This window comes from Pantherophis guttatus, chromosome 2 (genome assembly GCF_059756535.1).
Source record: "Pantherophis guttatus breed Tessera chromosome 2, ASM5975653v1, whole genome shotgun sequence".
In the NCBI taxonomy this organism is placed as follows: Eukaryota; Metazoa; Chordata; class Lepidosauria; order Squamata; family Colubridae; genus Pantherophis; species Pantherophis guttatus.
The window spans coordinates 243564007-243584044 of NC_142064.1; the positions used below are offsets into that span (position 1 = coordinate 243564007).

At 38.3% G+C, this 20038-nt stretch overlaps 1 protein-coding gene across 2 annotated transcripts in view; it reads right to left on the reverse strand.

Annotated features, from left to right (window-relative positions):
- Positions 1–1458: 1458 nt before the first annotated feature.
- Positions 1459–20038, reverse strand: part of SYNPR (synaptoporin) — a 155575-nt gene continuing 136995 nt past the window's right edge. For both annotated transcript variants that reach the window (XM_034408803.3, XM_060684170.2), the window contains 3 exons: positions 9678–9873; positions 4572–4763; positions 1459–3790 (listed from right to left, as the gene is read on the reverse strand). In XM_034408803.3, the coding sequence (XP_034264694.1) occupies positions 3512–3790; positions 4572–4763; positions 9678–9873 (667 nt within the window). In that variant the 3' untranslated portion in view covers positions 1459–3511. The remainder of the gene's footprint in view (positions 3791–4571; positions 4764–9677; positions 9874–20038) is intronic.

The window sequence follows — 20038 nt, forward strand, 5'->3', positions numbered from 1 at the left end:
GTAGGTGCCGCTCATCAGCTGTAGGCGCCGCTTAATGATGTGTTCGTCGCCATGGCAGCCTCCTCCGGATGTTTCAGGCACTCAGACTGGCAGCAAGCATTTCTCAATGAACTGGGCAGCGAGTGGAACTGGGAGCTGCTGACTGAGTAGCTGTTGAGGGTGGTTGAGAGACTGATAGACTGAGAGTCACAGAGAAGTTGGAAACAGCTGTAATGATGACTAATCTGGAGAGGCTTGGAAATGGCTGGAATGCTGGCCAATCTGGAGGAGTGGCCAGCGGGCTGGGAGCATACGGGAGTAATGCCTAATTGTGGTATCTAATGGAACAATGATTAATGAGTGGGGAGGAGCCGGGTTAAGGGTCACCTGGGTGATAAAGGTTTATAAGGTGGTGGGGAGCACAAAGCATTAGCTCCAACAAAATCTTCCTGTATTGCTTTATGGATGTTAGTTCTTGTTGGTAAAGGATTCAAACCATCATTTGTGTGTGTGGCATTTTCTCTATACATCGGAACCTGACACTATGTATATTAGGACAGTGATCACATTGACTCTATTGGTCTGATTCTGAAGGGCTTTCCCAAGTCCTTTTAATACCCTGAATGAAAAGTTATGCTTTCCTCCCCTCCCCAATAATATGCTATTTTTTACCTCAGGAAACATCTGGGCCATTCAGATATTTTGGACAACAACTCCATAAACCTTGACCAGCAGAGATTATTGCTATTGTTACCAAAAGCATCTGGAAAATAACCAGTTATAAGAGAGCCAGTTTCACCTAGTCTTTCAGGCACCATGCTACAAACTGGGAGACTGTGAGTTCTAGTCCCGCTTAGGCATGAAAGCTATTTGGGTGACTTTGGATCAGTCACTCTCTCTCTCAGCCCAAGACACCTCACAGGGTTGTTGTTGTGGGGAAAACAGGAGGAGGAGGAGGAGGGTGTGTTGGATATGTTCACCACCTTGAGTTATTTGTAAAAATCACAATGCAAATAAATAAATAAATAAATAAATAAATAAATAAATAAATAAATAAATAAATAAAAAAGAAGAAAAAACTTTTTGAAACAACGGTAATGATACCCAACCAATGAATGTCAGATACTTTATATAAAACAATGTCCTTTGTCAGCTAGTTTTTCAACACATTCATTATCAACAGTAAAAAGATATGTTCCGTGGTTTATAAATTGGTTTCTCTTCTTGTTTTCCTGAAATGTTACTATGCTTCAGTCTGCCTGAATCTCCCATCTTGTCTAAGTGGATCCAACAGAAGAAACTGATTTACCCCTAATTTTTAGCAAGGCCTAATTTTTTTAAAAAAATGTGCTTGTCAGTTTTGAGGCCCTATTTTATCCGCTGACTGAAACAGAATACATTTACCGTCATTCTCTGAATAGGGGTTGAAGGTTGCTTTAGTTTAGACTTTTGTAACAGCACCATAATCCTCCAAACAAGTTTTGTATGCAATACACTTTATTTATTGAGATCAAATAATTATACCACAATATTAATTTATTCACGGAGGAGCAGCCGTACATTGGTTACAACAATCATATAACTGACTACGCTGCTTTATGCTAAATGATGCTTTGAACATTTACAGCTTATACAATTATATTATAGACAGAAACACTTTTATTTAGAAATGCAGATGTTCTGGTTTTATGGTATATTCCCCTGTTGGCTGCAAATAGAATAAGAAAAAACGAGCCTTGTTTATGTACAGACTCTAGCGTGTACGCAGAATTGGCAGTTCTTAATTGTTTCTTACTCCAGGTATGAACTGCTCAGTCTGATAAATGCATGGCAAGGTAGAGATCCAGTTCTTATCACATCCTTATTCCTTACAATAGATGCCACAATCACTGAACAGAGATACACATCTAGACTGTGGAGTCCTTAATGCTCTCTGAACTTTCTTTGCAGACGTTTCATTACCCAGCTAAGTAACATCACCAGTGCTAGAGGAAGTGGAGTTTGCTTTCACTTTATATACAAGTGACATCTAGACTGGTTGGCTAACAAATGTTTTGTTTAATTTGTAAGATAGCTTCCTTCAAAAAACAGTCAAGGACCTATCTCACAATAAAGGCAAAGTTCAGTCTGCTTTATGACAGATATATTTTTAGCAGTGGGAACTCCATGCTACGTATCTGGGATCTGTCTGTAGCTGGAATAAAGAGAAGATAAAGCTTAGCGAGATTTAGCAAAAGTTTGATTTTGTTCTCTTGCCATTGATTCTGATCTCTTTCATTCAATTGTTGAAAAGAATGTTTTCCCTTGTAATTATTATATATAGTATGAGATCAACTGGATCTCTAAGTTAATCACGCTCCCTGCTAAGACATGGCTGTATCTTTTTCATTGTTAAAATCCTACTTCTGACACTGTTTTTTTATTTAGAGGTAGCACCAAATTCAACAGTCAGCAGAATGTCTGATCTGAATAGAAGTCGAGAAAGAAAAATTTTCCTCAACAGTGATGACAAGATAGGACAAACTTTTCTGTAATGTTTTGCAATAGTTGTATTGTGTAGTTGTGTCAATATCTGCACCATTGTTATCCTAATAAAATAAATAAATACCTTTGTAAAGATGTAAACACAGTTACTTGGTCCTTATATCCATATTAATCACACAACTTCAACATAAATATGGCTCTAGGAACAAATACTGAACTTAATAGGAATAAAACAGTTGAACAGTTATATATTTCAAAATTTCCTTTCAAGGAAAAATATTTTTGTCAGATACACAATTCAGATTTTAGGTAATTGATCCAACTTTACAGAATAGATAAATTAGTCATATATACATTATCTAAAATGTTATATTAGCAAAACAATTAAATACGAATGGAGAAAAGTTCCATGTTCACAGTCATAATATTCAGTTGTGAAAAGTATGTGGTTTCATGCATTTAGACACCCGACTAACATTCTAATGAAGAAGAATATCAAATAAATATTTTAACCCGTAAAAAATATGGAATTGTATAAACTAGCAGTCAGATAGCAATGGAGAAAATATAGGATATATAATGCATGCTTTGTGCTACATAGAGTAATCTTCAGAAATCATAGGAAAGTTATCTTGCCTCATCAAAATTCAGAAGAAAAGCTAATGTTAATTTAATTATATTATGCATATTTTAACCTACAGACTGAAGGCTACAAAACATTCTAACCATACATGTACAAAACTACTGTAAGGGTATTTATACCATACGTATAACAATTAGTTACTTCATTTCACCACTGTGATGAATGCATCATCATCATCATCACCACTGTCGTCGTCGTCATCATCACTATCTACTGGGGGGAACTTCATCATTCACAAACAAACAAGAGCCACAACCCACCTCCAGCAGTTCATATTCACAGACCTTGGATTAGTTGAAACTCGTCATCACATTAATCTACAAACACTCAGAAATGTGCTATCATCACCATGTTTGAGCTTTCTACAAACGATCAGCGTTAAGGGCCCTCCGAACTCTGCGGTTGCTACATTTGATTAGTAAATGAAGTCGGGCCACTCTGTTGTTGCTGGCCAAATTCATCAACTTGGCCATAATTAGTTTGTTGCCCAAAATTGCCTTCCTGTTGGTTATACCCACCACTCGACCCATAGCTATCTTGATTGTAGCCACCTTGGTTATAGCTGCTGGACTGTTTCTCCAGGGTGTCTGGAGGATACCTTGAACCCGAAGAATGCCAACCAGTCTCCTTAAAAACAAACCAGATATTTCCTGCCCAGAGAACAAAGTTCAAGAATCCAAAGACCTAAACAAAAAGCAAGACATTAAATTTCATTTAGGTTTTTCTTTCTTTCTCTCTCTCTTTCGATTATTCACATGACTGAGATTCTTCTTTAAAAAAATTTCTAAAGACAATTTATTAATTCAAAGTATTTTTGCCCAGAGAACCTTCCAAAGATGTGGTTAAAACAAATATTAATCTGTCACTCCTGTAGTAAGGTAGAGATAGAAAATATTAATGAACAATAATAAACTGCAAATAGTTTACAGCTTTTATTTAGTAGGTGAGCTAGAAAAAACTAATTGAAAGAAGAGTTGTATTTTTTGATACATCTGTGGCTTCACGATGTTGTTACCAGAGGCAATCAATCATCTATTTTTTTTCCTAAAGTAATTTTTTGCAGTGTCATAATATTAGCTTTATGGACTCAGATGATTAAAAGGCTTTTTTTCTTCAAATTCTCCATAATATCTGAAGAAATTTATTTCCTATTCATACCACTAGCATAAATACACTTTGATTGTTAAATACAACCAAAATGTTCAATTATTATCTTTTAAAATGCTCCTAATTGCTTACATTATGTGTATTTAAAGAATCAGTGGCTCGTGCCATTATTATCTTACACTCATGCTGTTATTATCTTATTATCCTTTGAAGAATCAATGAATTAGGTTAAATATGGTGGATTCCAACTGAAGGGTGAGAAAAGACAAATGCTGAGTGATTCTGTAGGGCACCAACCATTTTATTTCAGACACCCTCCCCCCTCCCCGTTTCTTAACAAAATAAAAGGAATACTCACAACTGAACAGTTAAGACTTGACATAACAGGGCTGTACACAGGTAAGCACTTGTTGGATTGTTGTTTGCAAGCTGACATCAGTAAGAGGACTTCATCCGGGTCAGTGGCAACCTTCACATCAGACAGACCTTTAGCCCAAGCAGAAGAACCCACAAGCCACATGAAGGAGAACACCACTGTCACAACGAAATCCTACAAAACCCAAATCGAACATTGCAGGTTCATGTATGACAAGCAGGGAAAAGCATGGAACGACATTGGTGCAATATGAATGAATGCAAAAAGCCAGAAGGATAGTTCCGCTTGATAGAATAATCTCAGAATGCAGACATTCCATGTCTAAAAGTGTACACACACATTGGTATTTTCCTACCTATGAAAATTATACATGATGTGGAAACACACTATATGCTGGATGGAATGAGCCAGAACTTGAACCTAGTTCAATTCTCAGCTCAACAATCTTCAGTGGGGAAAAAGGGTGTTATTTGTCAGATGCAGGGGTAAAACAGGTTCTGGACAACTGGTAGCGGAAATTTTGAGTAGTTCGGAGAACCGGCAAATGCCACCTCTGGCTGGCCCCAGAGTGGGGCGGGAATGGAGATTTTGCAGTATCCTTCCCCCAGGAGGGAAGGGAATGGAGATTTTGCAGTATCCTTCCCCTGGAGTGGGGTGGGAATGGAGATTTTGCAATATCCTTCCCCAGCCACGCCCACCATGCCATGCCCACAGAACCAGAAGGGAAAAAATTTGGTCAGATGGTTATAAAGAATCTCATAGTCTTATAGGAGATCAGTCAAGAGAAGTGATGGGTGGGAACAACCTCTTCCACTCAAAAGAATCTGACTTCTAGCCTGTACATGACATGGATGGAGGAAAGAGATACAAGAATTTGAATTTCAATATGACTATAAATAGGCCTTGCGTATGATACCCAGCAAACTTCTTCTTTACTTCCTCTTTTACCACTTCGGGTATTGAGGGAGGTACAAGTTTTGGTTCTTGCACTTCTGGTGGCCTCAACCATTATTATTTGATGCTGTTGTAGTAATGTGTGTGTCTTTGATATTGATATTGTCTCTCCATCTTCTTCTGGGTCTGCCTCATGCTTCTGGGCCTTCTCCTCTTTTTGAATATGCCTTGCATGGAATTGAACCCAAGACAATTGACTACTGCCTCTCAAAGTCCAGCCCATGTCCAACTCATAAGAGTTGGTAACAGGACAAGGTAAGGGACTCCTAAGATGGCCTTGTGCCACAGGACCACTAAGGCCATCCTAAGTCACCCTGAAATGGCCTGGCTAAAGGGCCTCTGGTGAAGTTGTGACAGGCCCAGAAAGCTGCAATGGATAATATCTTGCTACAGAAATTACAAGGAGACACCCAGCAGACGCTGGATTCTTTTTTCATAATGGCTTATTTAGTTTGTCTACAATAAATTTACTGATCAGAAGCTTTATGCCCTTGAATTCTTTGCATCCAGTCCAGCTTGCCAGGAGAAGCCTGATTCCTCCTTAAGTTTGGACAGTGATTCCCTTAGGATAGTATCTGGAGCACCTTTTCCAATCTGGTGCTAGATGTGATAAGTGTACAACTCTTGACATTCCCAAGAGTCTTTGGCCAAGACCTCTGGAGAGGCATAAATTGACCAACACTTCTAGGGCCAACATATGAGATGTGAACCTCCACCTACATTCATCAGGAGAAAGAAACATTAGAATTTGCCTTTTCCTGAGATTGAGCTTTGGAACGTAGGATACACTGATTGGTAAGCTGCTTTCTACTCAATTTCATCAAAGTATTTCCCTCCCAATCCTATATGGAAAATAGGTTTGGAACAGCTGGATAGCAGCTATAAGATTAGGCTTCAATGGAGTTAGTTAGAGGGACAAAGATGCTGGTGAGATTCTATTGCCTGCTTTAATGTTGTGCAAAATATAGCATATTTTATCCGTTTTAATGGTAAATTTTAATGGAATTTCTTTTCTCGTGGTCCAGCCACAACCAGGCTACTTTCAAATTTTACCTTTATTATTTTTTTGCCAGCTTCTCGAGTCACAGTAAATTTGCTTCTATTCCACTGTCAGGGAATTATCCTGCTCTTGACCAGATGGCAGAGAGGCAGAGATCTGAGCCTCTTTACATGATTTCATTCTGAGATTCCATTAAGTTGCAATATATATATATGAAAATTACCATGAATAATGAGTTTGTACCCCATATACTCCCAGTTAAGCCCTATATCTAGATTAAAGCACTGAGTTCAATTACCAAAAAAATGTAGCTTGATTTTTAATTATTGCACATCAAAAATAGTGAACTGGCTAATGAAGAATAAAAGGTGGACAAAACAAAAGGACACAGAACTTTCCAGTGTCACAGGAAATAATACTGTGGATAATTAACATGGACACACCCGAAGGGAGTGACTTTTGCTAATTTCTGCTGTAACCATATAATGTTCATAATAAATGACAACCAGACAGGGCTGGAAAGTAGGACATCAGGTGATCCCTCTACTCTGAACCACGAAAGAAGCAATTTGTTGGAATGAGATGAAATATCCAACAAGCATCCTAGCAGTGGTGGGTTGCTCCCGGTTCTGTCCGGTTCTATAGAACCAATAGTAAAAACGGTGGGAGGCTCCGCCCACCCACTCGGATGTGATAATTGACAATCTGCGCATGCGCAGAAGAGTGCGTGCACTCCCATTGCGAACTGGTAGTAAAGGTAAGTAGAACCCACCCCTGCATCCCAGGTGTTGTTACCCAAGACACCAACTTACTTATTCACCGGGACTTCTCAACCTTGAAGACGTGTTAACTTCAACTCCCAGAATTCCCCAATCTGGCTGGGAAATTCTGGGAGTTGAGGTCCACATGTCTTAAAGTTGCCAAGGTTTAGAAACACTGCACCAACCCCTAAAGATCAGGGTTATGTAGTCCAGAATATGCAAAAATGTATTATATTATATTGCATTCAAATTTTAATTTTATCCTATATTCAATTTACTAAACGTTTCCATATTTTGACAAAGACAAAAACTGCTTCCCCACCACCACAAAAAATATCTAAGCAGGTTATTTTTTTTTCCCTAAGAAAAATCCCGCAAGGGCTGCAGGAAGTGTAATGCTAATGTTTCTGGAAGATGTGGAATCAAAATTGTAGAGGCCTTTTTGCATTTTGGAGTGGAACATTAAGGCTAATTAAGTGCATTTGCATTTAGGCTTTCTTTCATCCAAGAAAGCATTCAGATGAAAATCACCTTGTTGCAATCAGTAGTATTATCTTTCTGTCTGTGCCGGAAAAAGTGGAGGGCAAATGTGATTTTGGGTTTTTGTCTGGACACCAAAAAATGTGGCCCTGATTTGAAAGGTGAAGGACAGCCTCAGTTGAAGCCCCAAGACCAGATTTTTTTGGGTGGGGGAGTTAAGTACATGTTCCAATTTATGACATGAGTTACTCTTCAGGTTTTTTTAGAGCTGGGTGAACTGCCTAAATAACCTCCCATTTATAGCGTGATTATCAGTGCAGGCTTCCCTCAGAGACTACAAAAACATAAAGGTGGTTTTTTTAAAAGGCAGGATAACTCATCCAATTATTTTTGTGGATTACAGGCAATGAAAATGTCACCATTACAGCTTTTCTAGTTTACTGCAACTGTTTATGTCCTATTTGTGGATTAGAAATGATGACAAAAGGATAACAATGCAGTGATGTTAAAATTCGGTCACAACAGAATTATTTTTCCTGACTAGAATCAGGAATCACAGCAATAGCAAAGAGAAGAAGAACATTGGTTTGAGGTTAGTTGCCTTTTACATATTAAATAGAAGAATATAATTTTATGAGTAATTAATGCTGCCTGTTGGAAGGTTCAAATAAACTTGCAACAATGACTTGTAAAGTTCAAGATCCTGGAGATCGTTCTTCTTGGAATGAAGTTTTTATATATAGTTATAGATACTCATTGCCCTTTTTAGATAATAATTGGAGATCCAACGCCCATTAATACGACAAACAGACAAAACTTCAGATTAATTTTAAGATATTTAAGCTATCTTATTCATAGGCGTCTGTGTGTGGTTATAATGCTGTCTGTCATAGTTATATAAAATTATTCTTTGTTGCCGAAACCAAAATGTCAGCACACATTTTCTATTCTCTAACCCTTATAAATGCGTTTGAGATAAAGCAATTCTGTAACAATAAATACAATTATGTCCGTTTTGACAATATCCCTTCAGCTGTTTTCTTTCGGATTTCTGTAATGAGGTCTGTTATTAAGCCTTGTTTTTAGACAATATTTAGTCAGCAAACTTTAAAGCTTTCATATTTCTTTATACTATTCTGGCTGATCCTTATGAAAGGGTTTCCCAGTTATGTATTTTGGTTTTCAATGGAACAACCTAAAAAATTTCACTTCCTTTTTAAAAGCTAAAGATATTTAACATATACATTTTTATAAGGACTAATTCTCAGATTTGGGACAAAACAGATTATAATCTAAGAAAATCAGTAGCACAGGTTTTTTTTTAATTCAGTAAATCTTTGGAAAAAAACCAATATTCCAATTGTGTAGAAAAACTTATGTCTCTTCAGGATCTATAAAGTCACAGATGGAAATTGAAAGAAGATAAGATGTTGTATCACCCTCTGAAAATCTCCCATAGTATTTGTAATATCTGTAGAAAGGGATAAATAGGAGTATTTACTCTTCTTAAATGATCATAACTAAGATCAATAAAATCAGTGTATCTACACGAACTGCTGTCAGCATAGGCACAATAACCACTAATGACAATTTTCAGATTTTTTTTGTGAACAATGTCTACCCAATTTATCTTGTCAACATCACTGGGCAAACTTTGTTTGCCTTTAAACTATTTCTGTACGATTCTCAATAACAACCTCCAAATAACACCAATTAACACCAAATAACCCTCTAAATAACACTATTCAAGGAGTGTAAAATCTAAGTAGGAAATAGAAAAACCTGTATATCAGATGACAATAGAATTCAAACTAACCCAATGGGAGAGATAACTTAGACAGACACATCAATTACAAGGACAAAGGTGTTAGCATTGGTTGAACGCATACTTACAATCAAAGGACCCCTGTTGTTTTCACGGTATTTGTTCTGGAAGAAAATGTAAACTACTGTGGCTGCCAAGGAATAGAGGAAAGCAAAGACGGCAATAGTCACAAAGAATTCCGCAGAAGAGGAAAAGTCGCCTATTAGTGAAAGTTTTTCTCGTCTGCCTTCACAGGTGGGAGCATCAAAATTCACCTGGTACAACCTAACATTGAGAACAAGAAGAAAGTGAATTGGAATCAGAAAACAGTTTAATCCTCTGGAAATCAATCAATCAGAATAGAGCTGGAAGGGATCTTGGAGGTCTTCTAGTCCAACCCCCTGCTCAAGCAAGAGACCCTATACCATTTCAGACAAGTGGCTGTCCACTAGTCTCTTCTTAAAACCCTCCAGTGATGGAGCATCCACAACTTCTGAAGGCAAGCTGTTCCACTGGTTAATTGTTCTCACTGTTAGGAAGTTTCTCCTTAATTGCAGGTCACTTCTCTCCTTGATTAGTTTCCATTCATTGTTTGGATACACTTTTTACAGCATCGAGGTGCATTCCATGTGTACTTCAAATGTCCTTGATATAATGATGCCCTACCAAGTGTTATTCAAACATTCTGTGAATTGGTATCTGGTACTTGCACATATATAGGAGGATCAGCTGTTCCATGAAGAGAGGTTTTTCCATGGACTGGAGGAGGCATGGTTTCACATTCTGCCTGCATCCCAAGGATGGGGCTTCACTTGTTTGCACAGCCCACTTTCTGGCATTCCGTGGCCCATTACCGGTCAAAGAACCAGGGGTTGGGGACCTCTGTGCTAGGGTATGCCAATTAGACAGTTTTTTGGGGGGTGGGGGAAATGACTTCTGACAATATCTATTTAGATATCACTGTTGGACTAAACCAGATAGGTGTAGAAGACGTCAGCTGGTGCCTAAACATTATAACTGGTGCTTAAATTTTTATGATATTATATTACATTATTTATGTTTAGTTTAATTTTTGTGTTGACAACCCCAAAGTAGTCAGGATTGGGCTGCCTTATATATTTTGTTAAACACAAAACACAAACAAATAGGTGCCTGGGTGATATTTAAACACTGGGTAACTTGTTCCCCTCTCAAGCTACTATGGCTGCTTTTTCAAACATTCCATTGGAGACTGCTTTTCTGTAATTTGAATCCATCTTATCACATCTTGCACTCTGAAACGATAGATCATGGTATCTGTTATTTGTGTGATACTCTCAAAGGCTTCTGAGCCAAACATAGTTTTCTCTACAGCAATAACACTTAGACTTATATACCGCTTCACAGTGCTTTACAGCCCTCTCTAAGCGGTTTACAGAGTCAGGCTATTGCCCCCAACAATCTGGATCCTCATTTTACCGACCTCGGAAGGATGGAAGCTGAGTCAACCTTGAGCTGGTGAGAATCAATACACAAATACATGAATATTATAAACAAATATTATACATATTATTATATTATATTATATATTCATAATATATAATATTAACCCCCATAACTTTAACCTTAGACTATCTACTGTTGACCTCACCCCATTCCTAAGAGGTCTGTAAGGGGCGTGCATAAGCGCACCAACGTGCCTACTGTTCCTGTCCTAATGTCCCCTTTTATTCGTATCCATTTCATGTATTAATAACCATGTTTATACCTATATCTGTTATCTAATACGTGCTTGACAAAATAAATAAATAAATAAATAAATAAATAAAAACAAAGAAATAAATAGAATCGAACTGCCGAACTGCTGGCAGCTGGCAGTCAGGAGAAATAGCCTGCAGTACTGCATTCTAACCACTGTGCCACCACCGCTATGTTGCATTTTTGCTCCGTTTTGTTCTTAGACTTCACTAGGCACAAATGCCGTGACTTACGCACTTGCATTAGAGAATATAAGGAAATATGCAATTTGCGCATGTTGTTGTGTGTGGCATTGTTGCCGTTGGTTATGGATATCAATCACCAGACGCTACAGGCTTTTGGGATTTTTTTGAGGGAATTTAGGATCGTTTACATTTCCAAAGAACCGTCCCACTCTTTTCTACAGTAAGTGCAAGCAAGCAAAAGAGTGTTACCGATGATACCTCATTAAGACCTAAATTCAAACACACCATCTACATACCACTAAAACCCTTGTGTCTGCAACCTTTAACTAGGTGAAATAGTACACTGTAGGGCAACGATTTTGAGCCAAGATACCTCAAATGGGCTAAAATATAGAATGCATCTAAAATCCAGAATCTATGACTCTTCTGGAACTGAAATTTGGCAAAATTTATAAAACTATTTACGACATAAAAATGATCCTAAAACATTTTATGATGTCATACAAAATGCCATAAAACATTTTCTGTGGTCAACTCCTGATGTTTGACTGTGCGATGCAGTTCCAATGAAATTCATTTATTTTGAGATAGCATCGAAACCTGACACATAGGTTATTTTCAAGACAGAAACATCTCTGAATGTCTCCCTGAATTTTCAAGAACTTTTCCACAGAGGACAGTGCATTAAAAGACCTGCTGTTGTTGAAGGCATCCAGGAACCTAGTAAAGACGTATCTCTGAAACAATGACACAATGGAACATGGGTTGTGTAGTACTGTTCTCAAAATCACTGTAGCTGAATTAAACAAAACTCTTTATGACTTGTATAAGGTATTGTAGGAAGTTAAAACCCACCCCTCTCCTAGAAAAATGAAAAATTTTAGGAAATATTAAATTTCCCCTAAAAGGGAGGCAGAAACTCAGCCCCCCCCACCTTTGTTAATGGGCCATTAAGGCCCAAGCCAATCCATTCTACATAACAAAGATCTACCTCCTTCAGGCAAAGCCATTTAATTGCCCTTCATTGCATCACCCAGCAAGATTCAACCAAACTTAACACACCGACAACCTACAAAGTTATCCATGACCTCTGACAGCAACCAATCAGGATACTCTTCCTGTGCCCCAGGAAGTTCAAAGCCAGAGAGAGTATAAAACCCAGGGACTCTCAGCCTCTCTTCCCTTTTTTTTCGCCCAAGATGTCCAAGGCATGTGATCCTGTTCAATAAACCTTCTTTCAAAGCAACTTCCATGAATCCAGTATCTTTTTCCCCACTTGGAACTGAACCCAGAAGGATATTTCTTCCAACAGTAGGAAACCAGTCAGAAGATTTCCCTAACTTACCATTATTCCTCCATAAAAGCAAGAAACAAAAGAATTCAGTAGGATAAGACTCACCAAATCAGCCACAAACACAATTCACCAAAGGTATTTATTCCCTGTATCCATTTATATTTCAACTTAAATTCATTTAGTTCTCAGGACCCTCTGTATCTCTAAATATTGTGTGTGTATATGCATGCACACACACACATTTATCTGTGCATATTTGAACTCTATGTACCTTTTTTATCATATCAAAAATACCTCTGTCATTTATTCCCTAATGTTATTATAAACAGATTATTTGCACAGATGGCTTTTTGATTGATTAAAGGAATTATTTTATTTGCTACATCATTTATTGCTTTCCACTACTGTGCTTTGTTGCCAATCATCTTGAGGGTGCCGTGGCAAATGAAGTGCTGAGATGATGGATGGATGGATTATGTGTCATCAACTCATTGTTGACTCTTTGCAACCACACAGACAACACAGAGCTGCAATTAAAAAGTAACACTGTCGGAATTACTTTGATGGCTTCCATTACTATTCTCCCTTGTCTTCCTCCTACCCTAAGCAAATCGTCCATCCGTAAAGATTCTTTGCTTTTTAAAACTACTGAAGTCTTAGAAATGAAGGAACAGATGAAGGATAAAAGAGAGAGTCATCCAGCACTTTGGTGACACAAGTTACCAAAAAGAAGCTGCAGCAATAGTAGCCCTGAATCATCTAGGGAACATTTTTAGCATCAAGAGTAAGTACCGTGTCATTCTAAAAGTCACAGGAAATTGCTGCTCTGAATATATAATTTTCTGCTGACATAAAGGCTTGTTAAATAGGACTGCTTCCTCCATATGCAACCCTGTGTAGCTTTTTTGCTATCACCTCGCTATTTAGATCCACGTGAAATTTCAAACAGCTGTCACTCCAACCACTTTATGAATTTGAGTTGGTTATTAGGCTGCTATTCTGAGTTGGTCCAAATCATTGTTTTGTTCTCCACAACAGCTACTGAGTTGAGGGCGGCAAATGTGTAAATGGACACATAGCTTTATTCAGAAAGTTGAAAAACCTCTGAGAGAAGTGACTGAATTTACTTTGCTATAATGTATGTGCCACTCAACCTAACAAAAGCAAGCAATGCACCATTACAAAGAAACCAACGTCCCTAACAAAATAGAGCAACAGCTACAACATCTAATTTGCAGCAGGATGGTCCCTCTCACCACCAATCTGTTCCAAGACTCTCTGAAAAGCCAGGTTTTGATGGCTTGCTAAAATATAAAAAAATAAAAAAGGACAGAATTTAATCTCAGGAGGAATTGTGTTCCAAAGAACAGGGAATTATTTCTGTAGTCAGTGAAGAAGAAATGCTTTAGGAGACAGGACCAAGATAAAGTCCCTTCCCTGATTTTATTTTGTGGGCAGAAGCTGAAATTAGAAAGTTGTCCCACATATATCCAGGTGTTACGCCATGTCAGACTTTAAAGGTGGCAACCAGCACCTTGAACTATTCCAGGAAGGAAACTGGTAACCAGTGCAGCTCTCACAATATGTCAATCCTAAAATAGTTGGTTGTATCAATCCTAAGGTAGTTGGCAAATCCAAACAAAAATGATACAGATTTCAGGAAGGTATCTTTCATATTAGTCTGGGGTAAAAATAATAACCTTGAAAATTGTAAGACTAAAGTCCCAGCCTCTCTCTTTTCTTCTTCTTCTTCTTCTTCTTCTTCTTCTTCTTCTTCTTCTTCTTCTTCTTCTTCTTCTTCTTCTTCTTCTTCTTCTTCTTCTTCTTCTTCTTCTTCTTCTTCTTCTTCTTCTTCTTCTTCTCCTTCTCCTTCTCCTTCTCCTTCTCCTTCTCCTCCTCCTCCTCCTCCTCCTCCTCCTCCTCCTCCTCCTCCTCCTCCTCCTCCTCCTCCTTGGATCACTGAATGCCACTTTGCATGGTCAGCTGCATCTCCAGGGTGCAGGCCCGAGGCTTGCATATCTTTGTTGATGGTGTCTTGCCATCTCTGTTTTAGATGCCCATGAGGTTGCTGACCAATGACTTCTAGTTGGTAGGCAGTCCTAGCAATGGTGGAAGATGCTGCTCTCAGGACATGACCATACCAGTGGAGCCGGCCTTCTCTCATCTTCTCTATAATTGGTGCCACACCAAAATGTTGTTGAATGGCGTCATTTGTGATGTGGTCAAGAAAGGAGATGAAAGTCCCAGCCTCAATTATAGTGGGTTAATTAAGATGGAGTCTCCTTGAAACAGATTCTTCCCATACCTTTTATATCTGGACTTCATTGCCTCTTCTTGGGTAACTAAATGTGTCATCCCCTGCCTTTCTACTATTTCTCACAGTGTTACATGGGAAAAAATAGAAGATTCCATCACTAGAAGAACTAGCACTGATGCCGTTACCTGCTATGACCCATAGTGGTGCAGGGGTTGGAATGCAGTACTGCAGGCTACATCTGCTGCCTGCCGGCTGCCTGCGATTTGGCAGTTTGAATCTCACTAGGCTCAAGGTTGACTCAGCCTTCCATCCTTCTGAGGTCAGTAAAATGAGGACCCAGATTGTTGTGGGGCAATAGGCTGACTCTGTAAACCACTTAGAGAGGGCTGTTAAGCACTGTAAAGCGGTATATAAATCTAAGTGTTATTGCTATTGTGGGTAATGAAACATCTGCAGGAAAACATCTCCAACAAAACTAAGGCAGTTGTACTTTCACTTTCCATGTCTTACTACAGGTCATCCACAAAGAGCAATCTACAAGGTCATAGTCAAATCAACTGACTCTGGAAGTTGGCATTTGCTCCTTGTTTATATATAGTAACTTGCCTTGCAAGTGTTAGTGATGGGTTTTTTCCCCTTGGTAGTTCCTTGATTAGAGTTTTCTGTTTCTGCTTGAACCTAGGATGCTTACAATTTCCCATTTAAAATTATGGTTGAGTCTGTCCATGTCATGGGAGATTAAGGAGTTTTCATCATATCTTCCGACTGCTAGTTGGTGTTTATGGATTGCTAGTCTTCTTCCTTACTAATTAGCTCAAACCTAGCACTGAACCATGCTTAATCCCACTGTTCATAATTTATAGCAAATTGTCTCTCCAATGAGGTCTATGAGGTAATAGAAAGCTTTACAAGGAAATAATGTATGAAGATAAATGCAAGCAGCTGTTGATGCTGTACTACTTTCCTCTTCGACCTGAAGCTCTTCTTTCCAGAGGTTATTGGACAATTTCCATAATCCCCAGCCAGCATGGCAAATGCCACATTAGCTGAAAATTATAAGGAGGAAAGCCCAACTCATCTGGAAGGCATACATCTGGGGAAAGCTATTTGGTCACATCTGTTAGATCTGAAAATGTTGCCAGACCATCTGGCAATCAATGAATTCCAACTCATCCTCTTCTTTTCCCACAGCTCTTCCAGGGAGTTGCACCTAAAGTTGCTATTTATAGTTCTATTGCATTTTCCCCTCTGGTTTTTAGTAGAATTTAAAAATAATGGGTTTAGTGTGCTATGTCTCTTAGGAGTCCATTTTAAAAATAATTATTGGATAAATACATCTCCTTGAACAAAGTGCATTTTACTTCAAATAATTGTAGAATTACATTACACTTCATTGCATCTTCTGGTGTTATCCAATGGCAACCTTCCTGTTTTAAATTGCAGGGTGACATGTGGCTTAATGCCCCCTCTGTGCCATCCTATTCTTCCCACAAAATGACAAGAAAGAGCCAGCAATTTGGCAGCATTCATAGCAGCAGTGAACTATTCTTCAAAACTCCCTACTCATTATCCTTCTAGATGTACTGTATTATAGAATCAGATCTGTCCTGTTTTTTTTTTCAGAAGATTTTTCCTACTGGCAATCAAGTTGTGTTAACAGAGTCTTCCTGCTTGAGAGCTATCAAAATTATCCATGTTTTCATGAATTAAAAGCCTTTCATTTTATAGCAGAAAAACATGAATGGATTAAAGTTAATCTGAATGTATCCATCAAGGTTGTGTTTTGTATAAACTCAGGTATTCCCCTGTTTCTACTCTAGATTTCTACTTGTAGATATCGTACTAATGGTTGACCCTTTGTTCTTCTTGAGTAAAAATGGCAAGACCCTGGTAGATCAGCAATAGATGGATATCTGGTGTGTGTGTGGAGATGATATTTCATATCAATAGATTTATCTGGAACATTTGGACTTCATTCTGTGTGCAGAAGGAGAAAGTCCATTTTCTCTATAAAGTTATCCTTATTGAGTTCTCAGCAGTAAGCTTTTTCACAGACTACAGGGAGAGATGGGCTGTACCCAATTAGGTGGCCAAAGACTAGTTATCAGAAGCAAACACTTGTTTAACTGTTATAGCAATAGCACTTAGACTTATGTATCACTTCATAATGCTTTACAGTCCTCTCTAATTGGTTTACAGAGTCAGCACAATGCCCCCAACAATCTGGGTCCTCATTTTACAGACCTCAGAAGGATGAAAGGCTGAGTCGACCTTGAGCTGGTTAGGATCGAACTCCTGGCAGTGGGCAGAGTCAGCCTGCAATACTGCATTCTAACCACTGCACCACCACAGCTCCTATTATGACAACAAATACTGTAATAATGCAAAACTACAAATACTGTAATAATGCAATAATAATATTTAATATGAATACTTCACAAAATGGCACAGATATGCTCTGTGACATCTTGATATGACCAACCACTGTGGAAGAGGGAAAGGGATTTCCCAGAAATGTTTTCAAGATCCCAAACTCTCTCGTTCCCTCAAGTTGCAAGTTGGCGGAAAATATATTAATACCAAATCATTCCACTGTATGGAAAAATGGTGTATCCATTTTGGCTGACTCTGAAAAAATTAAACAGAATTCTAGGAAGTACCAGGACTGTAAGAGAAATTTATAGATAAAAATACATTCTGAAAGGAGGCAACGGAAACTCACTTCTATGTAGTTGCCAGGAAAAAAATACTACCTGTGAATAGAAACAGAATAACAGAGTTGGAAGGGACCTTGGAGGTCTTCTATTCCAACCCCCTGCTTAGGCAGGAAACCCTACACCACTTCAGACAAATGGTTGTCCAACATCTTTTTAAAAACTTCCAGTGTTGGAGCATTCACAACTTCTGGAGGCAAGTTGTTCCACTGATTAATTGTTCTAACTGTCAGGAAATTTTCTCTTAGTTCTAAGTTGCTTCTCTCCTTGATTAGTTTCCACCTATTTCTTCTTGTCCTACCCTCAGGTGCTTTGGAGAATAGCTTGACTCCCTCTTCTTTGTGGCAGCCCCTGAGATATTGGAACACTGCTATCAGGTCTCCCCTAGTCCTTCTTTTCAGATAGACTTCATGAGTCAAACTCAACTCCTCACCCTTGCAGATATGAAATAATTCTTTAGGTCTAGTTATCTCCTCCTCCATTTCAAAACAATGTAATTGAATCAGCGGTGGATTGCTCCCGGTTCTGTCTGGTTCTCCAGAACTGGTAGTAAAAGTAGTGGAAGGCTCCGCCCACCCACCCTGATGTCATATTTGGTGATCTGCACATGCGCAGAAGTGCGTGCGTGAGCAAAGCGAGCGCACGCATGTGCTCCCGTTGTGAACCGGTAGTAAAGGTAAGTAGAACCCACTCTTGAATTGAATGCTTTCTTCTGGATAATGTCTTTATTGATTTATTAATGTCACATTAGCCTTCTTCAAGTATTCCCTTCAAAGCCTAAAGGCTTGGAAATGAGTGGAGAAGTTTATATATTCGCCCTGCTCCTATTCACTCTGAGTAAAACATCAAGGGTGTCAGTTCATGAAAAGAGTTTTATTTGTCTTGTCCTGGAGTCGACCATTCAGATGAATGCTTGGAAGTCAGAAAGAGCAGGGAATAGCCTCACATTTACCTAGTTTGAAAGTATCATGGGTTCAGATGAATCCCTAAAGAGAGAGATTTCAAACCAGGTTTCAAAAATGTTCTGCTATGGGTAGTTGGATGCACTGTTTTATCAATGTCAAAACAAAGTTTCCTTGGAGATCAGTCTCTTTGCCAAATGATTGATGTCGCTGTCCCTTCATTTTTCAAACAACAAAAAATGGAGTTGGGCCAAGCAATGCTGATATTGTTAGGTCCCATGAGTCAGTCAATTAATTGCCTAAGTTGTATATCAAGGAAATGCTAGAAAATAATCTTATACATTTGGCTGCTTTCCTATCTATCCATAAACAGTACACTTAATAGTGTTCTATAATACTTGATTTTTTTAATATATATAACAACTTAGTTTATATAATATAATATATATAATATTATATATAATATATATAACAACTTAGTTTACGTAGGTATAACAACTTAGTTACGTAGGTAAAACCTGGCTAGAAAGAATATGCACATAAAAGCCTACGAAAAAGAAAAAGACACATTGTACCTTTACAGGGAGGATATCTGAGAAGTGGGTGTGGCTCACCGATGACGCCTTAAAAGGCAGAAATAGCTATCTGAGTCTCCCAGAGAGCAACACAGAGTTGCAGTTTGTCAGCAGAAAAAAGGCCCAGAAACTTGTGAATGAGATTTCACAGAACCAGGGCTGTAGAACAACTTAGTTTACGTAGGTAAAACCTGGCTAGAAAGAATATGCATATATATATATATGCATATATATATATATACTAATGAAGAATTAAATAGTAGCTCCAATTCCCTAACAGGCCAGTTATACCAGAGGAAGAGAAAGAGTAAAAAGTGTATCACTCTTCCCCCATTCCAATTTAGGAACTGTGTTTAAGAGAAACAGAGAAGATAATCCTTTAATTATGTGAAAAGCTTTTCAAAGTATCTCTTCCTTGTTACAAAATCCCTGGAGGAATATGAGGGATTTAAGTGGGACATCTATATACTTCGTAATAAAAATATTCCATAGATGTCAGTAACAAAAAAATGTTTTGCTTGAGTGAAGTCCAGAGAAGGTTCACTGGATCCCATTAATTTGTTGTTCTACTTAACAATTGTAGATAGGAATCCATTTTCCGTTTCTTATTACTTATACCTTCTACTATAGTCCTCAATTTTCTGTTTAGCTCAATATACTGTAACTGTGCATCTGTGCTCAATAATGCATCAGTAGACTTGGAGATCTAAAGCATTGCCGGCTAATTATATTAAAAAGTCCCACCAGGATGGCCAGCAAGGAATAGGTCAATGCTTTCATGATTGT